Raw genomic sequence first — 18,230 nt, forward strand, 5'->3', positions numbered from 1 at the left:
TCCCTGAAGGAATATAAATTTGACTGATTAACATAGAAAACTCTCAGGTACCTGTTCTGTGATGTGTTTTTTTTTTTTTTTTTTGAGTTGGAGTCTCACTTCGATGCCCAGGCTGGAGTGCAGTGGCTTGCTCACTCGACCTACTGGGCTCCAGCGATTCTTTCTACTCAGCCCTCCAGGTAGTTGGAACTATAGGCGCGCGCTACCATGCCTGGCAAGGTCTCGCCAAGTTGACAGGTTGGTCTCAAACCCGCGGGCTCAGGTAATCCACTCGCCTCGGTCTCCTGAAGTGCTGGGATTACAGGTTGAGCCACAGCCCAGACAAAAATGTGTTTTTAACAGATTTCTATTTTTGAAACCTTATGCCTGGACTTATTGTATTTTAAAAATCTAGTTTTTCCTGATACCTGTTGGCTCTGATGACTCATTCTAGTCACTAATTTTCTGCTGTTCAAATTCAGGAGTCAAAAGTAATTTAGGATTACTTAACAATTAGTAACCATTTATTGTTCTTTGGGAGAAATAAAGAAGGGGCTGTATAGAATAGTTGACTTTGTTGCTGTTCCCTCTCTGGGCTTGCAGATTTCTAGGTCTTCATCTGATACCTCCATATTCAATTTGCTGGCCACCATTAGGTATGTCTTACTACAAGATCAGACGTTGTGGGCATAACGTGCTGAACAATAGGTTAGAAAAACTATCATGTTGCAATTAAATTATTTTATTTTTTGAGTCGGCATCTCACTCTGTCGCCCATGTGGGAGTGCAGTGGCACACTCACGGCCACCACAACCTTGGCCTGCTAGGCTCAGGTGATCCTTCCACCTCAGCCTTCCAAGTAGCTGGAACTGCAGGCATGTGCCACCATGCCCGGCTAACTTTTTGATTTATTGTAGAGATGAGGTCTCGCCAAGTTGCCCAGGCTGGTCTTGGACCCCTGGGCTCAGGCAATCCTCTCGCCTCTGCCTCCCAAAGTACTGGGATTATAGATACGAGCCTGATGAAATTAAATAATTTTAGAGCTGGGTGACACCTTAGAGTTTATCTAGTATGGATCACACAACCTGTTTGTGTTTTCACAGGGGAAAGATGGGAAATTATGGAGAAAAGGGATCTCTGAATTCATTTTTGCAAGATGGGTCAATATGGCTCAACGAAATGGCAATGGTGGGGTTTGGGTCTGAGACTGGGGCTAGAGTGTTGATTGACAGCTTTATCAATGATTCATTTTTGTCTTGGATCAGAGGCTCTCAGAAGCTCTCAACCACACATCATGGCAAACTGGTGTGTTGAGCTTAGAAGCACACAAGGAACTCCCCCCCCCGCCCCAGAATCATCTGAGAGTACACTGCCAATCTGCTGTTCCATCATCCCTTAATTCTCTAGTGTGTACTTCCTACAGACCTATGTCTCAGTACAACCATCGAAATCAAGAAGTAAAGAACACTGGTACATTACCACCATGTAATCCTCAGACATCATTTAAGTTTTGCCAAATATTCCAATATTTTCCTTTGTAGAAAAATGGTTCGGTTCAGAATCAAGCAGTGCCTTTGGTTGTCATCTCTCCTTATTGTTGTCCTTTACTCTAGAGCAGTTGCTCAGTCCTTTTTTTTGAGACCACACCCTTGACCTCTGTTGCCCAGGCTAGAGTGCAGTGGCATGATCACGGCTCACCGCAGCCTTGACCTCCTGGGCTCAAGCAATCTTTCTCCTTCAGTCTCCCAAACAGCTGGGACTATAAACCTGTGCCACCACACCTGGCTAATTGTTGTATTTGTTGTAGAGACGAGGTCTCGCTATGTTGCCCAGGCTGGTCTGAAACTCCTGGGCTGAAGCCATTCTCCCATCTCAGCCTCCCAAAATAATTACAAGCATGAGACACCATGCTCATCCTCTTTGACTTTCATTACCTTGAGACTTAAAGTTTGCAGGCCAGTTATTTTGTAGAATGTCCATCAACGTTTTTGTATGATGCCTCTTTGCAATTAGATTCAGATTATGCACTTTGGCAGAAATATCACTATGTGATGCTGTGTTTCTCTCATTGCATCCCGTTAGGTGGTATATATTTTCAGTCTGCCCTATTATTGAAGATATTTATGTTGATCATTTGATTAAGGTTACATTACAGTTGTCTGCCTGTAGTGTTGCCTTTGTGATTAACGGACAGTTTATGGGGGAGACACTTTGAAACTACATAAATATCCCATTCCTCATGAATAAATTTATTCATTTATTCTTTTACATCACTGTGGATTAATAATTTCCTGTTTTATCTACTGGGTTATAATTAATCACTATAATTATTTCTTTTGATACTCAAATATTGCACATTGGTCAATGTGCGCCACTATAAGCTGGCTCCTGTGATTCACTGACATATCTCCATCATTCTTGAACCCATCTTTACTTTTTGGCAGCAAAAAATTTTTCAAGCTAATCTTGTAAAATCTTGTTCTGGCTCTGGGATCAGCCATTTTTTCAAAAAGCCCTGACTTATTTTAGTGAAGAGTAGGATTTAGAAGCCAAGATCTGAGCACCAGCTAGAGGATATATGTGTGTGCATTAGTCTGAAATTAGAAACACCGGTTTCTAATATGTGTGTTAGTCTGAAATTAGAAACACCGGTGTCGTTTCATGGTTTTCAATATTGAGTATAGACATATATGGGTAACAGAAACACCAGAGTCGTTTCATGGTTTTCAAGTATATAAATATCCCATATATTTATATACTCAATATTGAAAACCATGAAATGACACCGGTGTTTCTAATTTCAGACTAACACCATAGAGTCCATTCCATAATCTGTATCTGCCTTCTCTGATAGTGAGAAACTTGGCCCTCCTTATCCTTAGAACACTTACTTATCTCATCAATCCCCCTGTATGCAAAAACTATCCCGTTGTCACTGCTGCCTAGCCCCTGGGTGGATGGCCTCCTTACCCACCCAGGCCATTCCTGCACAAGGCCTCTCTTCTGTGTGGACACCTTCCACACCCTACTCAGGTCTGATACCCCACTCCTAGCTACTGAGTCCCCACCACCTTCTCGGGCACAGGTGCCTACCTTCTTCTAACTTTGGCTTTAGGACTCGAGTATTCAGGAACAGAAAGGAGGAGGAGAGAAGAGAAAGGGAAGGAATAATAGAAAGAGCTGTATGTAATTAAAAAAAACAAATCATAGCAAATTCTCTCTCACTTACTTATGTTCTGATGTATCTTCTTTTCCGTAGTGGAATGTAAACCCTATGAGATGGAGCCTGCATCTGTCTTACGTTTAGCCCCTACCATATTTCCTGACATGAAGTAGGTATGTTTAACACTTTTCAAATAAGTGAATGAATGAATAGCAGAAGAGTCTTACAGCTACCGTGTTGGGAAATGCACATAACCTACAACCCGACTTCTCCAAGCCGCAGCCTGAAATCTGGCTGTGTGTCATTTCTACACAGTGTGTGGCACATGGTGGGTATACAAGAAATGCTTGTCAAGTGGAGAGACCCAAGGGTTTATGTGATATACACATTTCAACTGTTGTGTGTGTCATAGTAAAAAAAAAAAAAAAAGGCTGGAAACTATGGTTTCAAATGATTGTCTTAGTCTGTCTTCTGTTGTGTATAACAGAATACCTGACACTGGGTAATTTACAAAGAAATGAAATTCATTTCTTATAGTTCTGAGGCTGGGAAGTCCAAGGTCGAGGTGTTGTATCTGGTGAGGGCCTTCTTGCTGGTGGGAACTCCACAGACTCTGGAGGTGGTACAGGGCATCACATGGGAGGGGGCTATGCCTGCTAGCTGAGGTCTCCCTTCCTCTTTTAGAGCCACCAGTTCCACTCCCATGGCAACCCACTAACCCATCAGCCTATTAATTCATGAATGGGTCAACGCATTCATGAGGGCAGAACACTCATGATCCAATCACATCTTAACGGCCACACCTCTCAATACTGCCACACTGGGGATTAAATTTCCACATGAGTTTCAGAGGAGACAAACATCCTAATCATAGCAATGATGAAACAGGCTGACTACATTCCCATAGGTTGCTAGCTCAATGAATAAAGTTGATGTCCAAAATCAACATAGAAAACACTTTTAACACTTAGCAAGTTTTTGTTACATAAGTGAAGTGCAATTATTAGAGACAGAAATGGAGTTGGATAAACTCAGTCTAGTAAATCTGAGGAGGAAAAAAGAAATGGAATAATCAGAATATAGAGAAAGAGGGAAGAAAGAGATCTGTGGGTTCCAGCACAAATATCACACTAGTGACAAAGGGAAGATGCTGAGAACCCACTCTGATTATGACCTCACTCCCTTCCCTGATTTAGAATGGGTCCTCATTTTAAGTGTGAATGACAAAATTAAAGTAAGTTGTTAACACAATTCACCAGCTTCTGTTTACTTGTTACTATGCTTCCTCTTAGGCAGTAGGAGTTACTCAATTACCTCCTCACCCAGGGGGGCTGTGAAAACCAGGTCCTACACACTTTTAAGATGAAATATTCAGGCTATTTTTCCTCAGTCTGAAAGATGTGCTTGAAGTTCTGTTTATCCATTCAGTAGATAGCGATCGTCTACTCTGCCAGGCGCTGCCATGGGTTGTAGGAGGTGCTATGATGACAGACAGGTGGGACCCCTCCCTTCATGGAATTTGCAGCCTAATAGGGGCCAGAGTCAGGTGGCACAGTGAAGGTTTAAAGGGACAGATTATAGAGCCAGGATACCTGGAGCGAAATGGGAACTTTTATACATATTAGTATCTGGACATTTTAGAGCAGTGCATCAGTTCTTCAGAACACATGCTCACTGTTTTTGCTTGAAGTGTTGTAACTACAAAACATACTTCCTGGAGCAGGCAGAAATGATGTTTTTGTTTCCCACTGCACTCACTTCCTCAGTAGGGCAGGTCATTGGGCAGCGATTATAATCCACTACATTTTATACTGCTCTTATTATAGGCCGAAAAGAGGCCATTTTGGTTATATTAGAACAGTCATTTAGAAAAGACTTAAAAACGTGTATACTTTGGTAGCTGAATTGGGCTAAATGTAAAAGCCACTTTGATTCCAAAGTGGACATTTTTCCTATTTCCCCACCCCCAAGTCCCCTCCCCATCCCCCACTTCTCTCCTAGCAAGGCCTTGCCCAGTCTTATCTAGTTGCCATTGCAGGTGCTGAAAAAAATAGCCGGGCAAGCCAGACCACCTAATGATTAGGAGAGGGGACCGAGGCCAACAGGAATGTGTCTGAAAGATTGGAGTGGGCATTGCCCACCTCCCCTCCATCTGTGAATACAAGGACATTGGACTGTTATAGGCCAGGGCTCTGGGAATTAGAGATAAATAAAACAATTTAACGTTAATCGTCTTAAATGTTATGATTCTCCCTTCCTTCCAAATATTGCAATTGTTTGCTCCTTCCTCTAAAAAAAACTGCAAAAGAACATACTGTAAATTCCAAAATGTTATCTAAAATGTCAACATGACCAGGAGACTTTATGTCACATCAGTGATCATGTATAAAAACTGCATGTAGGCAAACTGCATGTAGGCTTCAAACTCAGGGTGGGTAAAGGGCTAGGAATTGTGAGTATAAATACTGGAATGAATTTGTGTTGCTTTGAGTGGCTTTTTGGTAATGCTGCCGACCTGTCTCCCTATAACCTGATTTTAGAAATAAAACAGGCCGGTCTCGGTGGCTCAGCCTTTTTTTTTTTTTTTAAGGGGGGGTCTCACTCTGTTGCCCAGACTGGAGTGCAGCGGCCGCTCCTGGCCACCACAGCCTCACCTGCTGGGCTCCGGTGATCCTTCTGCTTCAGCCTTCCAAGTAGCTGGACCTACAGGCGCTTGTTACCATGCCCGGGTAATTTTTGATTTATTGTAAAGATGAGGTCTCGCCAAGTTGCCCAGGTGGGTCTTGAACTCCGTGGGCTCAGGCAATCCACTCACGTCGGCCTCCCAAAGAGCGGAATTACATGGCTCAGCCTTTAATACCAGCACTTTGGGAGGCCAAGGCGAGTGGATTGCCTGAGCTCATGGGTTCGAGACCAGCCCTGGCAACTTGGCGAGACCTCGTCTCTATAATAAATCAAAAATTAGCCGGGCGCTGTAGCATGTGCTTATAGTTTCGACTACTTGGAAGGCTGAGGTGGAAGGATCCCCAGAGTCCAGTAGGTCAACGCTGGGGTAGCTGTGAGTGTGCCACTGCACTCCAGCCTGGGCAACAGAGTGAGATTCCAACTCAAAAAAAAAACAAAAAAAAAAAACAATTCCTTTCTCCCAGTCTCTGCTTTTGCATCTTAATTGGCTGTGAGGGATAGCAGACAATTTGTCAGATCAGGTCGTAACACTCTGACCCAGACTAGTAAGCTTTGTCTAGATTGGGATCTACTTGTGAGACAGAGTTGGTATTCAAAAATAAGATGTATGAAGAAAGACGAAAATAATAAATTATTAAGCTGATTGAAAAAGGTTGCTGGTGATGTAGATAATAGCTTTCAGCCCTTCAAAGTGTACATGACTGATGTTGGGCCGAGAAACTTTTCTCTGGACCTGAGACCAAAATTTTATTTGAAATAGATCCCTAAAATAAAAGGTTGAATTATGATCATTATTAGTAATTTTATGTTGATGCTGCAGTAAAACAAACTGACAAACAGAATGACATGTACGGAACTGGGAACACAAATTAGCTTAGAAGTGGAGACTCAAATCTCATTTTTCATTTCCAAAGTATTTCCAAGTTGGATATTTCCAAGTTTGGATGTTAGGAGAAAAAAAAAAAAAAAGGTCCCCTGAGGCCACACACAGAGGAAGGGCTGGAGATATAGACTGACTAACATTCTGCTTCCTGCTTTTTATTTGATTTTATTCTTTGAGGAAAAAAAAAAAGCTACGAGAATTGCTGATGTGCAGGCCAGCCTGGTGATACTAGCATACGGGCCTTGAAAAGATTGTGTCATTTCTGTCTCTGTGTGGAACTGCATAGAGCAAAGAAAACAGAACCTAGCAATGGGTTTTCCAAGCTCCACAGCCAATTCTTACCCCTGCCAGTAAAGCTCTGCCCCTTGAAAGTCAGATATAACCAATCAAATGACATTTATTGAGACTCTTCCATATGCCAAACCCGGGCAAGGTGCCTTCTCATTTCAAGCTGGGTGAGAGGCTGGGGTAAAGGATACACAGAACTTGGGGACCCAGTAGGGGGATAGGGATCACATGCTCACCCACAGGACCTGATCTGAGCAAATTCAGAGGCCTTCTGAGTATTTTCCTTATAGAAAATAGGAGAATTGTACTTATTTATTTCCCATTCTTATCTATCCAAGTTTTTTTTTCTTCCATGCATCTAATAACCATATATTTCATTTTCCACCCATCCAGACTCCTTGCTCTTTCCCACTTGGTCTGGGGAGAACTCATAAATGTCATTAGTCACAAATCCACTCTCCACGCTCACCAGAGTCACGAACCCACTTTCTGATGGGTTCACGGCCATGTTGTCATAGTCACAAGACATGTCATCGGGAGTGGCTTCTCCGGAACACACCCGGAATGAAATATTCTTCAGGTCTGGCCGGGTCTCAGCTAAATCAGCTTCACTTTGTTTTCTTATGACGTTGTAAACCTCGAGGTCTGGACTGTTCTCTTGGTGGGGAGAGGGCCAGATGGTGTGTTGCTGCTTTGTGCTGGGGTCCGACTGCTCGCATTTTCTAGGATGAAAGAAAATCAGGGCTGAGTATTTTAAACCAGGTGATTGAGAACACTCCTGTGTTTCTTGTTCAGATGGGAGAAAACAATCCTATGTAACTTTCAGGCCAGGACTTTGGGGTGGGTTGGGGGAACCAACCAGGGTGAGTCGTTATATACAAAGTGATTGTGTATATAACGACTGCTGCCAGAGTGTGGACAGGGTTATTATCCTAGTATCCCCAGAGTCCCCAGAGGGTCCAGAGACAGACCTGAATGGGAAAACATATCACATTTTGCAAAACTCATCTCTGTGTACAACTTAGCATGTTCTTCCATTATGAATGTAGGCAGTGAACCAGAGTAGAACTAATAATATCTTTGACTCGATAACCAGAAATTATAGATATTTTCATATCACACAACAGTTATTATAGATGCCTTGAAATATTTTACCCTTATCTCTACTTCAAAATTATAATAATTATACCCACCACTAAATAAAGAAGCATTAGTAAAGAATCACATCTATTACTGACTCACATATTCATTTTTGGAAATATTTTGCTAAACTATATAACAGTATAATTGCTTCCTTTGCAACCCAACATATTTTATTATATTTATTTAATTACTTTTTTTCCTCTTGAGTTGAAATTTCACTCTGTCGCCCAGGCTAAAGTGCAGTGGCACACTCAAGGCCACCGCAGCCTTGACCTGCTGGACTCAGGTGATCCTTCTGCCTTAGCCTTCCAGGTAGCTGGAACCACAGGCATATGCTACCATGCCCAGCTAATTTTTTTTCTTTGTATTTATTGCAGAGACGAGGTCTCGCCAGGTTACCCAGGTTGGTCTCGAACCCCTGGGCTCAGGCAATCTTCTTGCCTCTGCCTCCCAAATTGCTGGGATTACAGGCATGAGCCACCACACCTGGCCCATGTAGTTTATTGTATACATACAAAATATGGCTCTGGAAGGGGTCTATAGGCTTCCCCAGACTGCTACAGGGGTGTGTGGAACAAAAAAGGTTAAAATCCCTCAGGATATACAGAGCCCAGCTTTAGAGTTGCAATCCCCAAATCCTGGAGAGGTGCAAGGTAGACTCAGGAAGAGAGATCAAGAACCAATAGCAGGGTAGGCAGTTGGAAAACATGCTTGTGATTGTTTGAACTGAATTCAACTTTTAGATTCAAAGGAAGTAACCAATAAAAAAGACCATAACAGCTAACGTTTTTGAGTGCTTAATATATGCCAACTCTGCATTATTAACTGCTTTAATCCTTATAATAATCCTATAAGGAAGTTATTATTAAATGAAATAGGTTCAACACTGGAATCTTACTTATTCATCTTAAATGGGTCTTTAAAGGGGGTCAAATCTTAAACTGGACCTTTGTTTTCCTTTTGTAAAATGGGAACGCTAGACTTCTCTGCGTACCATGATGATCAAGAATTAAAAGGTAACTGAGAAGACTTCTGGGGAACACACACACACACACACACACACACAACTGGTGGTGCATGATTCTGACCATAATCAGAGGCTGTCTAGGCCATCCAGTGTTGCTACTGTGCAGCACTCCATACTTGTGCATTGTGTTAAAAGAAAGGTTAGTTAAAAGGAATTTGGCTTTTTGATTTTGAATTAAGTGCTTTAGTTTCAGATGTATACCAGAAAGCTTTGGAACAGTCATTTTCATGTGGCTCACTATACATTCGTTCCTTTACTCACAGACACTCTCGGAGTGAGGACATGCATTCATGAGAGGGCACTTTTGCTGCGTAACGTGTAGAGGTGGGTGGCACAGTTGCACCCTTCAAGTTGCTTAAAATCGTCCACAAACACAAAATAAAGATTATAAGATCATTTTCTTTCTTTCTTTTTTTTTCTTTTGAGTTGGAGTCTCACTCTGTCACCCAGACTGGAGTGCAGTGGCTGTTCCTGGCCAATGCGGCCTTGCCCTGTTGGGCTCTGGCGATCCTTCTGCCTCAGCCTTCCTAGTAGCCGGAATTACAGGCGCACGCTACCACGCCTGGCTAATTTTTTAAATTTATTGTAGAGATGAGGTCTCGCCTGCCCAGGCGGGTCTCGAACCCGTGGGCTCAGGCAATCCACTCACCTCAGCCTTCCAAAGGCACAGGATTACAGGCTGAGCCACCAAGCCCGGCTAAGATCATTTCTTAATCACAGCGAAGCACAACTGCTTGGTACAGCTGAATGCTTTAGCCTGTCAGAGAATCTACTCTCAAATCTGCAATGGTGACCTTCTTGGAGCTGTCATGGCTTTTAATGAAATAAACTGGGCGACATTCAAATCTCAGAGAGTGCAGAAGATGCAAAAGTTTACATGACGGAGGTGTGACTTGCCTTCTCCGACAGATCCAAACCCAGCATACAACTGTGGTGACCACAAGGAGGAGGAGAAGGGGAATGCTGGGGATCAGGACGTAGGCAAGATTCAAGGCCGCTTCTGGAAAGACAAAAGCACATCGTCAGCATTGGTGATTTTTTTGTGGGGAGGGGAGTGCTTTAAACCAGGCTTAAGACAGCATGATTAGCGCAGAGTATTCCACAGAGCATATTCCTAGAAGGAGGTAGATACATAGCCAGTTAGCAAAGGGTCTTCTAGTTTCAACAAACGAACATTTCTACCTGTTCTATGATCCTTAGTAATAATGGAAATGAGTTTACATTTTTGAGCCTCTTGCAAATATATGAAGGGTACTTTTGTTAATTAAAACAAATTTTTTTCCCCCAGAGAAAAGAGATTCCCTCTTTTCTTGTTCTTTTTTTTTTTTTTTTGAGTTGGAGTCTCACTCAGTCGCCCAGACTGGTGTGCAGTGGCACGCTCCCGGCCACCGCACCCTTGACCTGCTGGGCTCCGGTGATCCTTCCGCCTCAGCCTTCCAAGTAGCTGGAACTACAGGTGTGTGCTACCACGCCCGGCTAATTTTTGATTTATTGTAGAGATGAGGTCTCGCCAAATTGCCCAGGCGGGTCTCAAACCCGCAAGCTCAGGCAATCCACTCACCTCAGCCTCCCAAAGCGCTGGGATTACAGGCTGAACCACCGAGCCCAGCTTCGTGTTCTTCTTACTTGGCAAAGCAGAGGCTACTGGGGCAGTTGTTGATGACTTTGTCTCTAAGGACAGCCATGGTAGTTCCAAAGGTAGGGTTAGGGAGGGAGAGGAGAATAAAGCAAGCCAGAACACTCAGTGTTATACCAGGAAAAAGAAGGTCACATGAAGCACATGAATTAGACTGTAAAACCTTCCCAACATTTCTGAACACCAACTAGATTCCATGAGCCATGACTGTGAAGAGCACTTAAAGGTCTGCTTTTCTGAACTTGCTAGTCCTATAATAATTAGACCAAAGATTTTTCCCTCAGGGGACTGTGGGAGGAATCAAGGATTGAAGACTAATCCCCTTCCTACTCTCACTGATCCAAGTTTCCTGGCCATCCAGAGGCTGTTGCTTCTCCCCCACCTCCATGAGACTACAAACCTGACAATCATCAAAAAATAAAAAGCAAGCTGGGCCCGGTGGCTCAGCCTGTAATCTCATGCTTTGGGAGGCTGAGGTGAGTGAATTGCCTGAGCCCGTGGGTTTGAGACCCGCCTGGGCAACTTGGCGAGCCCTCATATCTACAATAAATCAAAAATTAGCCAGGTGTGGTAGCACGCGCCTGTAGTTCCAGCTACTTGGAAGGCTGAGGCGGAAGGATCGCCGGAGCCCAGCGGGTCGAGGCTGCAGTGGCTGGGAGCATGCCACTGCATTCCAGTTTGGGCGACAGAGTGAGACTCCAACTCAAACATAAAAAAAAAATAAAAAATAGAAATAAATAAAAAGCAAACTCTTCAAACCCACTTTACATACCACCATAGTAACAATGAACAGTAGAAATGCCACCCACCTTTGCACAGTACTTTGTACTTTTTTCAAAGCATTTTCATACATTATATCTGTCATATAATAAAAAAGTTGACTGGCCTTTGTCCCTGATTCCTGGGTGGGAGGGAGGCTCTAAATCCTTGGAATTTCCCAAGTAATAGGAGTGACTTTTTTACTCATGAGCCTCTCAGACCATACCAGAGTTTATTGTAAGGTCATGTCTTAGGATGGGGGTTGGCCATGCCAGAAAGACCAACCATGTGACTACAGAGTTGAGGGGTTGGGCTGGGTGATATCAGTCTGACTTCCTCTGGAGATTGAGTTTCACCATAGGGCCAGTGATCTAACCAATCATGCCTATGTAATGAGACCTCAATAAAACCTCTGGACACCAAAGCTCAGTGGAGCTTCCTGCTTGGTGAACACTGTTGATGTTGCAGGAAGATGATGATGTATCCTGATTCCATGGGGAAGGACATAGAAGCTCCGCACATGAAAACCTCCCAGACCCTATGTGTCTCTTCATTTGGCTGTTCCTGATTTGTATCCTACACAATAAAATGTAGTCATAAGTAGTGTTTTCCTGAGTTCTGTAGGTTGTTCTGATGAATTATCAAATCTGAGGGAGTGGGGAGTGGAGTCATGGGAATCCCTGGATTTGTAGCAAGTTGGTCAGAGTATGGGTGACCTGGAGACCCCCAAATTTTGCAGCCGATGTAAAGGCAGTCTTGTTATGAGTTGTGTCCTTAAGTTGTAGGGTCTGCACTAACTACAGTGGTTCCTGTCAGAATTGAATTGCACAATTGCAATATCCTATTTCATTTTATGGACACAGTAATGCCCTCAGGTAGGTAAGAAAAATTTGTTACTCCCATTATGCAATGAAAATGCTGAAGCACCGAAGTAGTAAAGTGGTTTTGTAAAAATTGCCCAGTCATGGGTTCAAGAATAGCCTGGGCAACTTGGTGAGACCTTATCTCTACAATAAATAAAAAAAAATAGCTGGGCGTGGTAGCACCCACCTGTAGTTCCAGCTACTTGGAAGGCTGAGGCAGAAGGATTGCCTGAGTCCAGCAGGTGGAGGCTGGGGGCGGTGAGCATACCACTGCACTCCAGCCTGAGAGATGGAGTGAGACTCCAACTCAAAAAAAAAAAAAAAAGTTGCCCAGTGACAAAAACTCAGATTTCCTTCCTGAAATTCAGGACGGCAGTGGGGCTTAAAGTCCATTAATACTCCAATGTGTTACTCCATTTTATTTTACCTTTTATGGTCTAACTTTTAAAATGTTTTTGCCCAATTCCTCTATTTGTTTTGCAGATGAATATTGCTCACAGATGTTATACACCATGGCTTGGGTCTTTCTATTCTTATCTCCCTGCGTCCACTCTTTAGTTCTCCTCTGGCAGCTCCTAGGGTTCCATCTTCATGCAGGTTTTTTGCCTCCTGTCTAGTCTAATCTCCCCAAGTGTCTTAGGATAGCTCCATTTGCATAGTTCACTGATGAAACCCAACATTTAGCACAGTGTTTGGAAAGTCACAGATGTCTAGTTCCATTTTTAGGTAGCTACGGGAAAGAACAAAGTAGGACATTTAACCGTGGGTAATTTGTGATCAAGGGAGTCTCATCATCTCATTATTTTTCCCAGAACAGTTTTGTACATACCTCTACTTTCTTTAAATGTTTTTTTGGCATCTTCTTCCTGTGTTTCTTCTGGAAGTATGGGTATTGCTGGCTCTGTTCCCTCACCTGGAGAGAGACACATGGACTTGAGAACTTGGAGAAAGGCATTAAAATCCAGGGATTCTCTGAGGTCATGCCATGTTCAAAATGGGATGCAAAAAAGCAGGAGCAACTTGACCAATGCCATCTATAAACATAGAAGAGCAAAGAGTTGAATGTGCTGTTCTAGAGGTTTCAATTGTTTTCTTTTCAGTGAGATCCTTGCTGCCAAGGATTAGGTACTGAAACGACCAACAAGCAGTTGACACCGAGCGAGTTACCATGGGGAAGGGTTGATGACTCACTCCTAGGGCCATCAATGATCAGTTTGGCTCATTTTTTTGGTCTTATTAGATTTAAATATTCCTTTCATACTGTCAATAATAGCAAACTGTATTTGTAAACTGTTTTCAGTTTTGAGAGGAATAGACAACATTAGAGAGTGGGATGAATGAACTAGTTGTTGTAGCTGGGTGTGGCATATACCTGTCCTAACTGTCTGGGCTAACACCAGTGGTCTTTCTGTTGAACAATCTAATTGAAAAGACATATGGTTCTGGACCTATGAAACAGCCCCCATTAACCTAAATCTCAAATGACAGGCTTACCTCCAGGGCTTGTAGAAGAAGGAGCTGTTGGATTCTCTATAGCAGAAAGAAACACAAACAAAATTAATAACTAAATGTTCATGCCATGTGAATGAAATCAGCTAGAGCATGGCACTCATTCATTACTCATTCAGTCATCCAATAAACTTTATTTACTGTTACCAGATACTGGGAACTGGTATTTTATTTTAGTCCAAAGAATTGCTTCTGCACAAACACTAGCCTCCTTCAAGCTTTACTTCAGTGTTTGTCCTTAAAAAAAAAGTATTTAAAAACCTTAACTATGAGAATTTCCAAATACACACAAAAGTAGAAAGAACCCCTAGATGCTATCAAGCAGCTTCAAGTCTTAATCACGTATAGCTCATAATCCCTACACTTTCCCTCTTACTCCCAGCCCAGATTATTTTAGAGCAATCTAAGACATTCATTCATAAAGGGGGTGCTTTAGAGAGCAACAAACACTGATCTCCACGTAGTGGAAGTGGCTGAGGGGCTCAGTAGCCCACTGACCATTGCCAGGGCACAGACTGGCAATCTAGAACTCTGAGTTATTTTAGATGTTTCGAGAGCCTCAGGATGTTCAGACAACACACATCAGAGCTTTTGCTTTTGACTGTGAGTGTTTCTACCTCTTGTACTGACAGTGAGTCTCTTATGCCTATTGGATGCTCTGGAGTTTCTAGGGACTGGGTTCTTTTTTTTCTTTTCTTTTCAATTCCCATTTATTTTAGGCTCTTGGGGCAATGTCATCTTTTCAGTATGAAAAAAGCAGCAAGTTCAACACAAAATAGAAATCTGAAGTATAGGATAGGACAAAACCAAGGGTGGGTTGGGGAAGGCTACAGCAAAAGGAAGAGAAGAGATGTTGCAAAAAAGATGGAGGGTGTCTTGTCCTCTCTCCTTTGGGGGAATGGACTGGGTTCTTAAAGGCAAGGTTTTAGAAAACACAATCCTAAGGCTGGGATGTCAAACCTATTCTAAAAGGACAGAAACTTTAAATCATTTCCCAAGTGTCTGTGTATAGAAGTGATGTAAATCTATTTATTTATTCATTTATTTAGTTGAGGCTCACTCTGTCGTCACCCAGGCTGTAGTGCAGTGGCACGCTCACGGCCACCCCAGCATCGACTTGCTGGGCTCCCGTGATCCTTCTGCTTCAGCCTTCCAAGTAGCCAGAACTTCAGGTGTGTGCTACCACGCCCAGCTAATTTTTTGATTTATTGTAGAGATGAGGTCTCGCCAAGTTGCCTGGGCTGGTCTTGAACCTGCGGGCTAAGGCAATCCACTCACCTTGGCCTCCCAAAGTGCTGGAATTACAGGCTGAGCCACTGAGTCCTATCTATTTATTTTTTAAAAACAACTACATAGTGCCTACTAGATGATAGAAACTGTTTTAAGTGTTTTACTAAAACAAACTCAATTCTGATAACAACTTTGTGAGGCAGCCTAATTATTATTCTGGTTTTGTATATGAGGAAACCAAGATATAGGGAGATTAAGTAACTTGTCCAAATCCCACAGCTAATCAATAGCCGAACTGGGATTTCAATAAAATAAATTCGAATGAAAATTAAAATAAGAGACATAACTGCTACAGGCAGTAGAGATACAACAGCAAATGAGAAATAATCTCAGACTTCCAAGGAGCTTATATTTCACAGGATGGCCATAGCATCTGGAAATATAGGAATATATTAATCAGTATTAATTGTATGGCATTACATTGAAATACACAGTGCATTCAATGATGTTGCATGATCTATTCATATTGTTGTTCCTCCATCATTCAATCCACTGTGTAGAACTGCAGAATCAACATGGAACCTTGGTGTAGCATTTCCACCATTTGCTGCACACGCATCAGTTTTTTTGTCTGATTTTTGCTGAGTATGTCTGTGCCTTTGGCACACCTTGGAAGTAATCAAGCGTTCAGATCTAGCTAGCATGCTGCCTCCTCTACGTGGCTATGTTCTCAAATCTAGTTTTAGACATTATTATTCACCCACTTCCTTGACACTCTGGCATGAGGGAATGGTGTGCCATCTTATTGGAATCACATGAGTGGGCTTCCCCTAGCCCACCAAGTGGTTAAACATGCATGCTTATGCCAACCATGTAGTGAAGGGGGAAAAAAATCTATAAGTAGACAGTTAAAGTACTGTGTGTGTGAGGTGCTATGATCTTTTTTTTTTTTTGAGTTGGAGTCTCACTCTGTCGCCCAGATTGGAATGCAGTGGCCACTCCCGGCCACCGCAGCCTCAACCTGCCGGGTTCCGGCGATCCTTCCGCCTCAGCCTTCCAAGTAGCCGGAATTACAGGCATGCGCTATCACGCCCGGCTGGTTTTTTCTGATTTATTGTAGAGATGAGGTCTCACTGTCCAGGCGGGTCTCGAACCTGCGGGCTCAGGCAATCCACTCACCTCAGCCTCCCAAAGGCGCGGGATTACAGGCTGAGCCACCGAGCCCGGCAGAGGTGCTATGATCTTTATGGGAGAACACAGAACTTAGTCTGAGGGGCCTGGGAAGGCTTTTCAAAGAAAGTTATTTTCTTAACTTCTTATTTTAAAATAATTTCAGATTTATGAAAATTTGCAAAAATACTGCAAAGGATTATCACATAACCTTCACCTAATCATTTTATCACATTTTGTTTACTTAATTATTCTGTCTCCTTTATTTTTCTCTATGTATCTACATCTTTATATCCATACACAGACACACATATACATAACTCTCTTCCTGAGAATAGTTGCAGACATGGTGCCCCTTTACTTCTAAAGACTCCAGTCTAGATTTAACAAGAGTGAGGGGCTTTTTCATAAATAACCACAGAACAACTATCCAAATGAAGAAATCAACATTGGTATAGTACCATTATCTAATCTACAGGCCTTATTAAAATTCTACCAATTTTCCCAGGCCAGGCATGATGGCTTACACCTGTCATCTCAGCACTTTGGGAGGCTGAGGCGAGAGGATCACTTGAGGCCAGGAGTCTGAGACCAGCCTGGGCAACATAGCGAGATTATCATCTCTTCAAAAAATTTTAATATTAAACAGTATTGTGGCATGTGCCTGTAGTCCCAGCTACTTGAGAGGCTGAGACAGTTGGATCACTTTAGCCCAGAAATATGAGCCTGTGGTGAGCCATGATCACACTACTGTGCTCTAGCCTGGGCAACAGAGTGAGACCCTGACTTAAAACAAACAAACAAACAAACAAACAAAAAACTACCAATTTTCCTAATAATGTCATTTATAGAAAGTAGTTATCATCATCATCACATGATGGTCCAGGATCCACTCCAGGTTCACCCGTTGCACTTAGCTGTTGTAAGAAAAGATGATGTTTAACTTGAATACAAAGGGTGAGAATGAAAGGGGTGTTTCAAGCACAGGAAACAGCAATTAAGAGCTCTTGGGGAACTACTCTGAGTGCATGGTATCGGAATGGGTTGAGGAGAGGAGTGAGGGTGGTGAGAACTGAGGCTGGACAGATAGACAAGGGTCTGATCACCCTGGTTTTTTTCTGGCATGCTGAAGTGCATACACTTATCCTGAGCATGGGTGGCCACATAAAGGCAGTGTATTGGGTTTTCTCCATGTGCCCACCTCTCTTGGTTGGAACCATCTTTGTCCTTCTCTGCATCCTGAGAAGTTTTGATCTCCATAAACTGTTTCAGTGGGGCTCCCTTGCTCCCCTGTCTTTTGGTCTCTGATTGGACTTAGCCAACAGGAGGAAGAGGCAGGAGATCCGAGGGCAAAAGGTGAGAGAGGTTGCCTCGACGTTTATTCCCCCTGCCCACTTTCCACATCAGCGTGGTTTGACAGTAGCTGCATTCTGTGGTTATAACTTCTGTTGGGTGGGCCCTCTTCCACGGCCCCAAGCTTTTCCCCAGGTTCTGCTAAAACCATTCCCTCCCTTTACCCCTTTGGGCCTCTGAGTGATAACAGCATCCCATCAGACTAGTCCCTGGGGATTTCACCGGCTCTTACTTTTTGCCTACTCCTCAGCAAATACCCTTTTCTTACACCCTCCCCAAAGAACCCCTTGAGCGTGTCATCCTTTTCCTGCCAGGACTCAGTCTAAATAACACAGGCAATAGCAAAAGTCACGAAGGACATGATTTCTTAAGTAGAAAGGTGCCAAGTCCAAAAATAAAAGGATATTCAAGCAAATGTCAAAACCTCACATTTCGAAAACTGTTAAAGAAGTGCAAAAGTAGCCGGGCTCGGTGGCTCAGCCTGTAATCCCACGCCTTTGGGAGGCTGAGGTGAGTGGATTGCCTGAGCCCACGGGTTCGAG

The 18,230-nt window shown here is 43.0% G+C and overlaps 1 protein-coding gene across 2 annotated transcripts in view; it reads right to left on the bottom strand.

Moving 5' to 3' along the window:
* Positions 1-7,082: 7,082 nt before the first annotated feature.
* The window catches only part of LAYN (layilin), a 19,436-nt gene continuing 8,288 nt past the window's right edge, over positions 7,083-18,230 (bottom strand). For both annotated transcript variants that reach the window (XM_008054026.1, XM_008054027.2), the window contains 4 exons: positions 13,921-13,956; positions 13,256-13,339; positions 10,066-10,168; positions 7,083-7,720 (listed from right to left, as the gene is read on the bottom strand). In XM_008054026.1, the coding sequence (XP_008052217.1) occupies positions 7,357-7,720; positions 10,066-10,168; positions 13,256-13,339; positions 13,921-13,956 (587 nt within the window). In that variant the 3' untranslated portion in view covers positions 7,083-7,356. The remainder of the gene's footprint in view (positions 7,721-10,065; positions 10,169-13,255; positions 13,340-13,920; positions 13,957-18,230) is intronic.

Source organism: Carlito syrichta, unplaced genomic scaffold (assembly GCF_000164805.1).
Source record: "Carlito syrichta isolate Samal-C Ts95f unplaced genomic scaffold, Tarsius_syrichta-2.0.1 Scaffold288963, whole genome shotgun sequence".
NCBI lineage: Eukaryota > Metazoa > Chordata > Mammalia > Primates > Tarsiidae > Carlito > Carlito syrichta.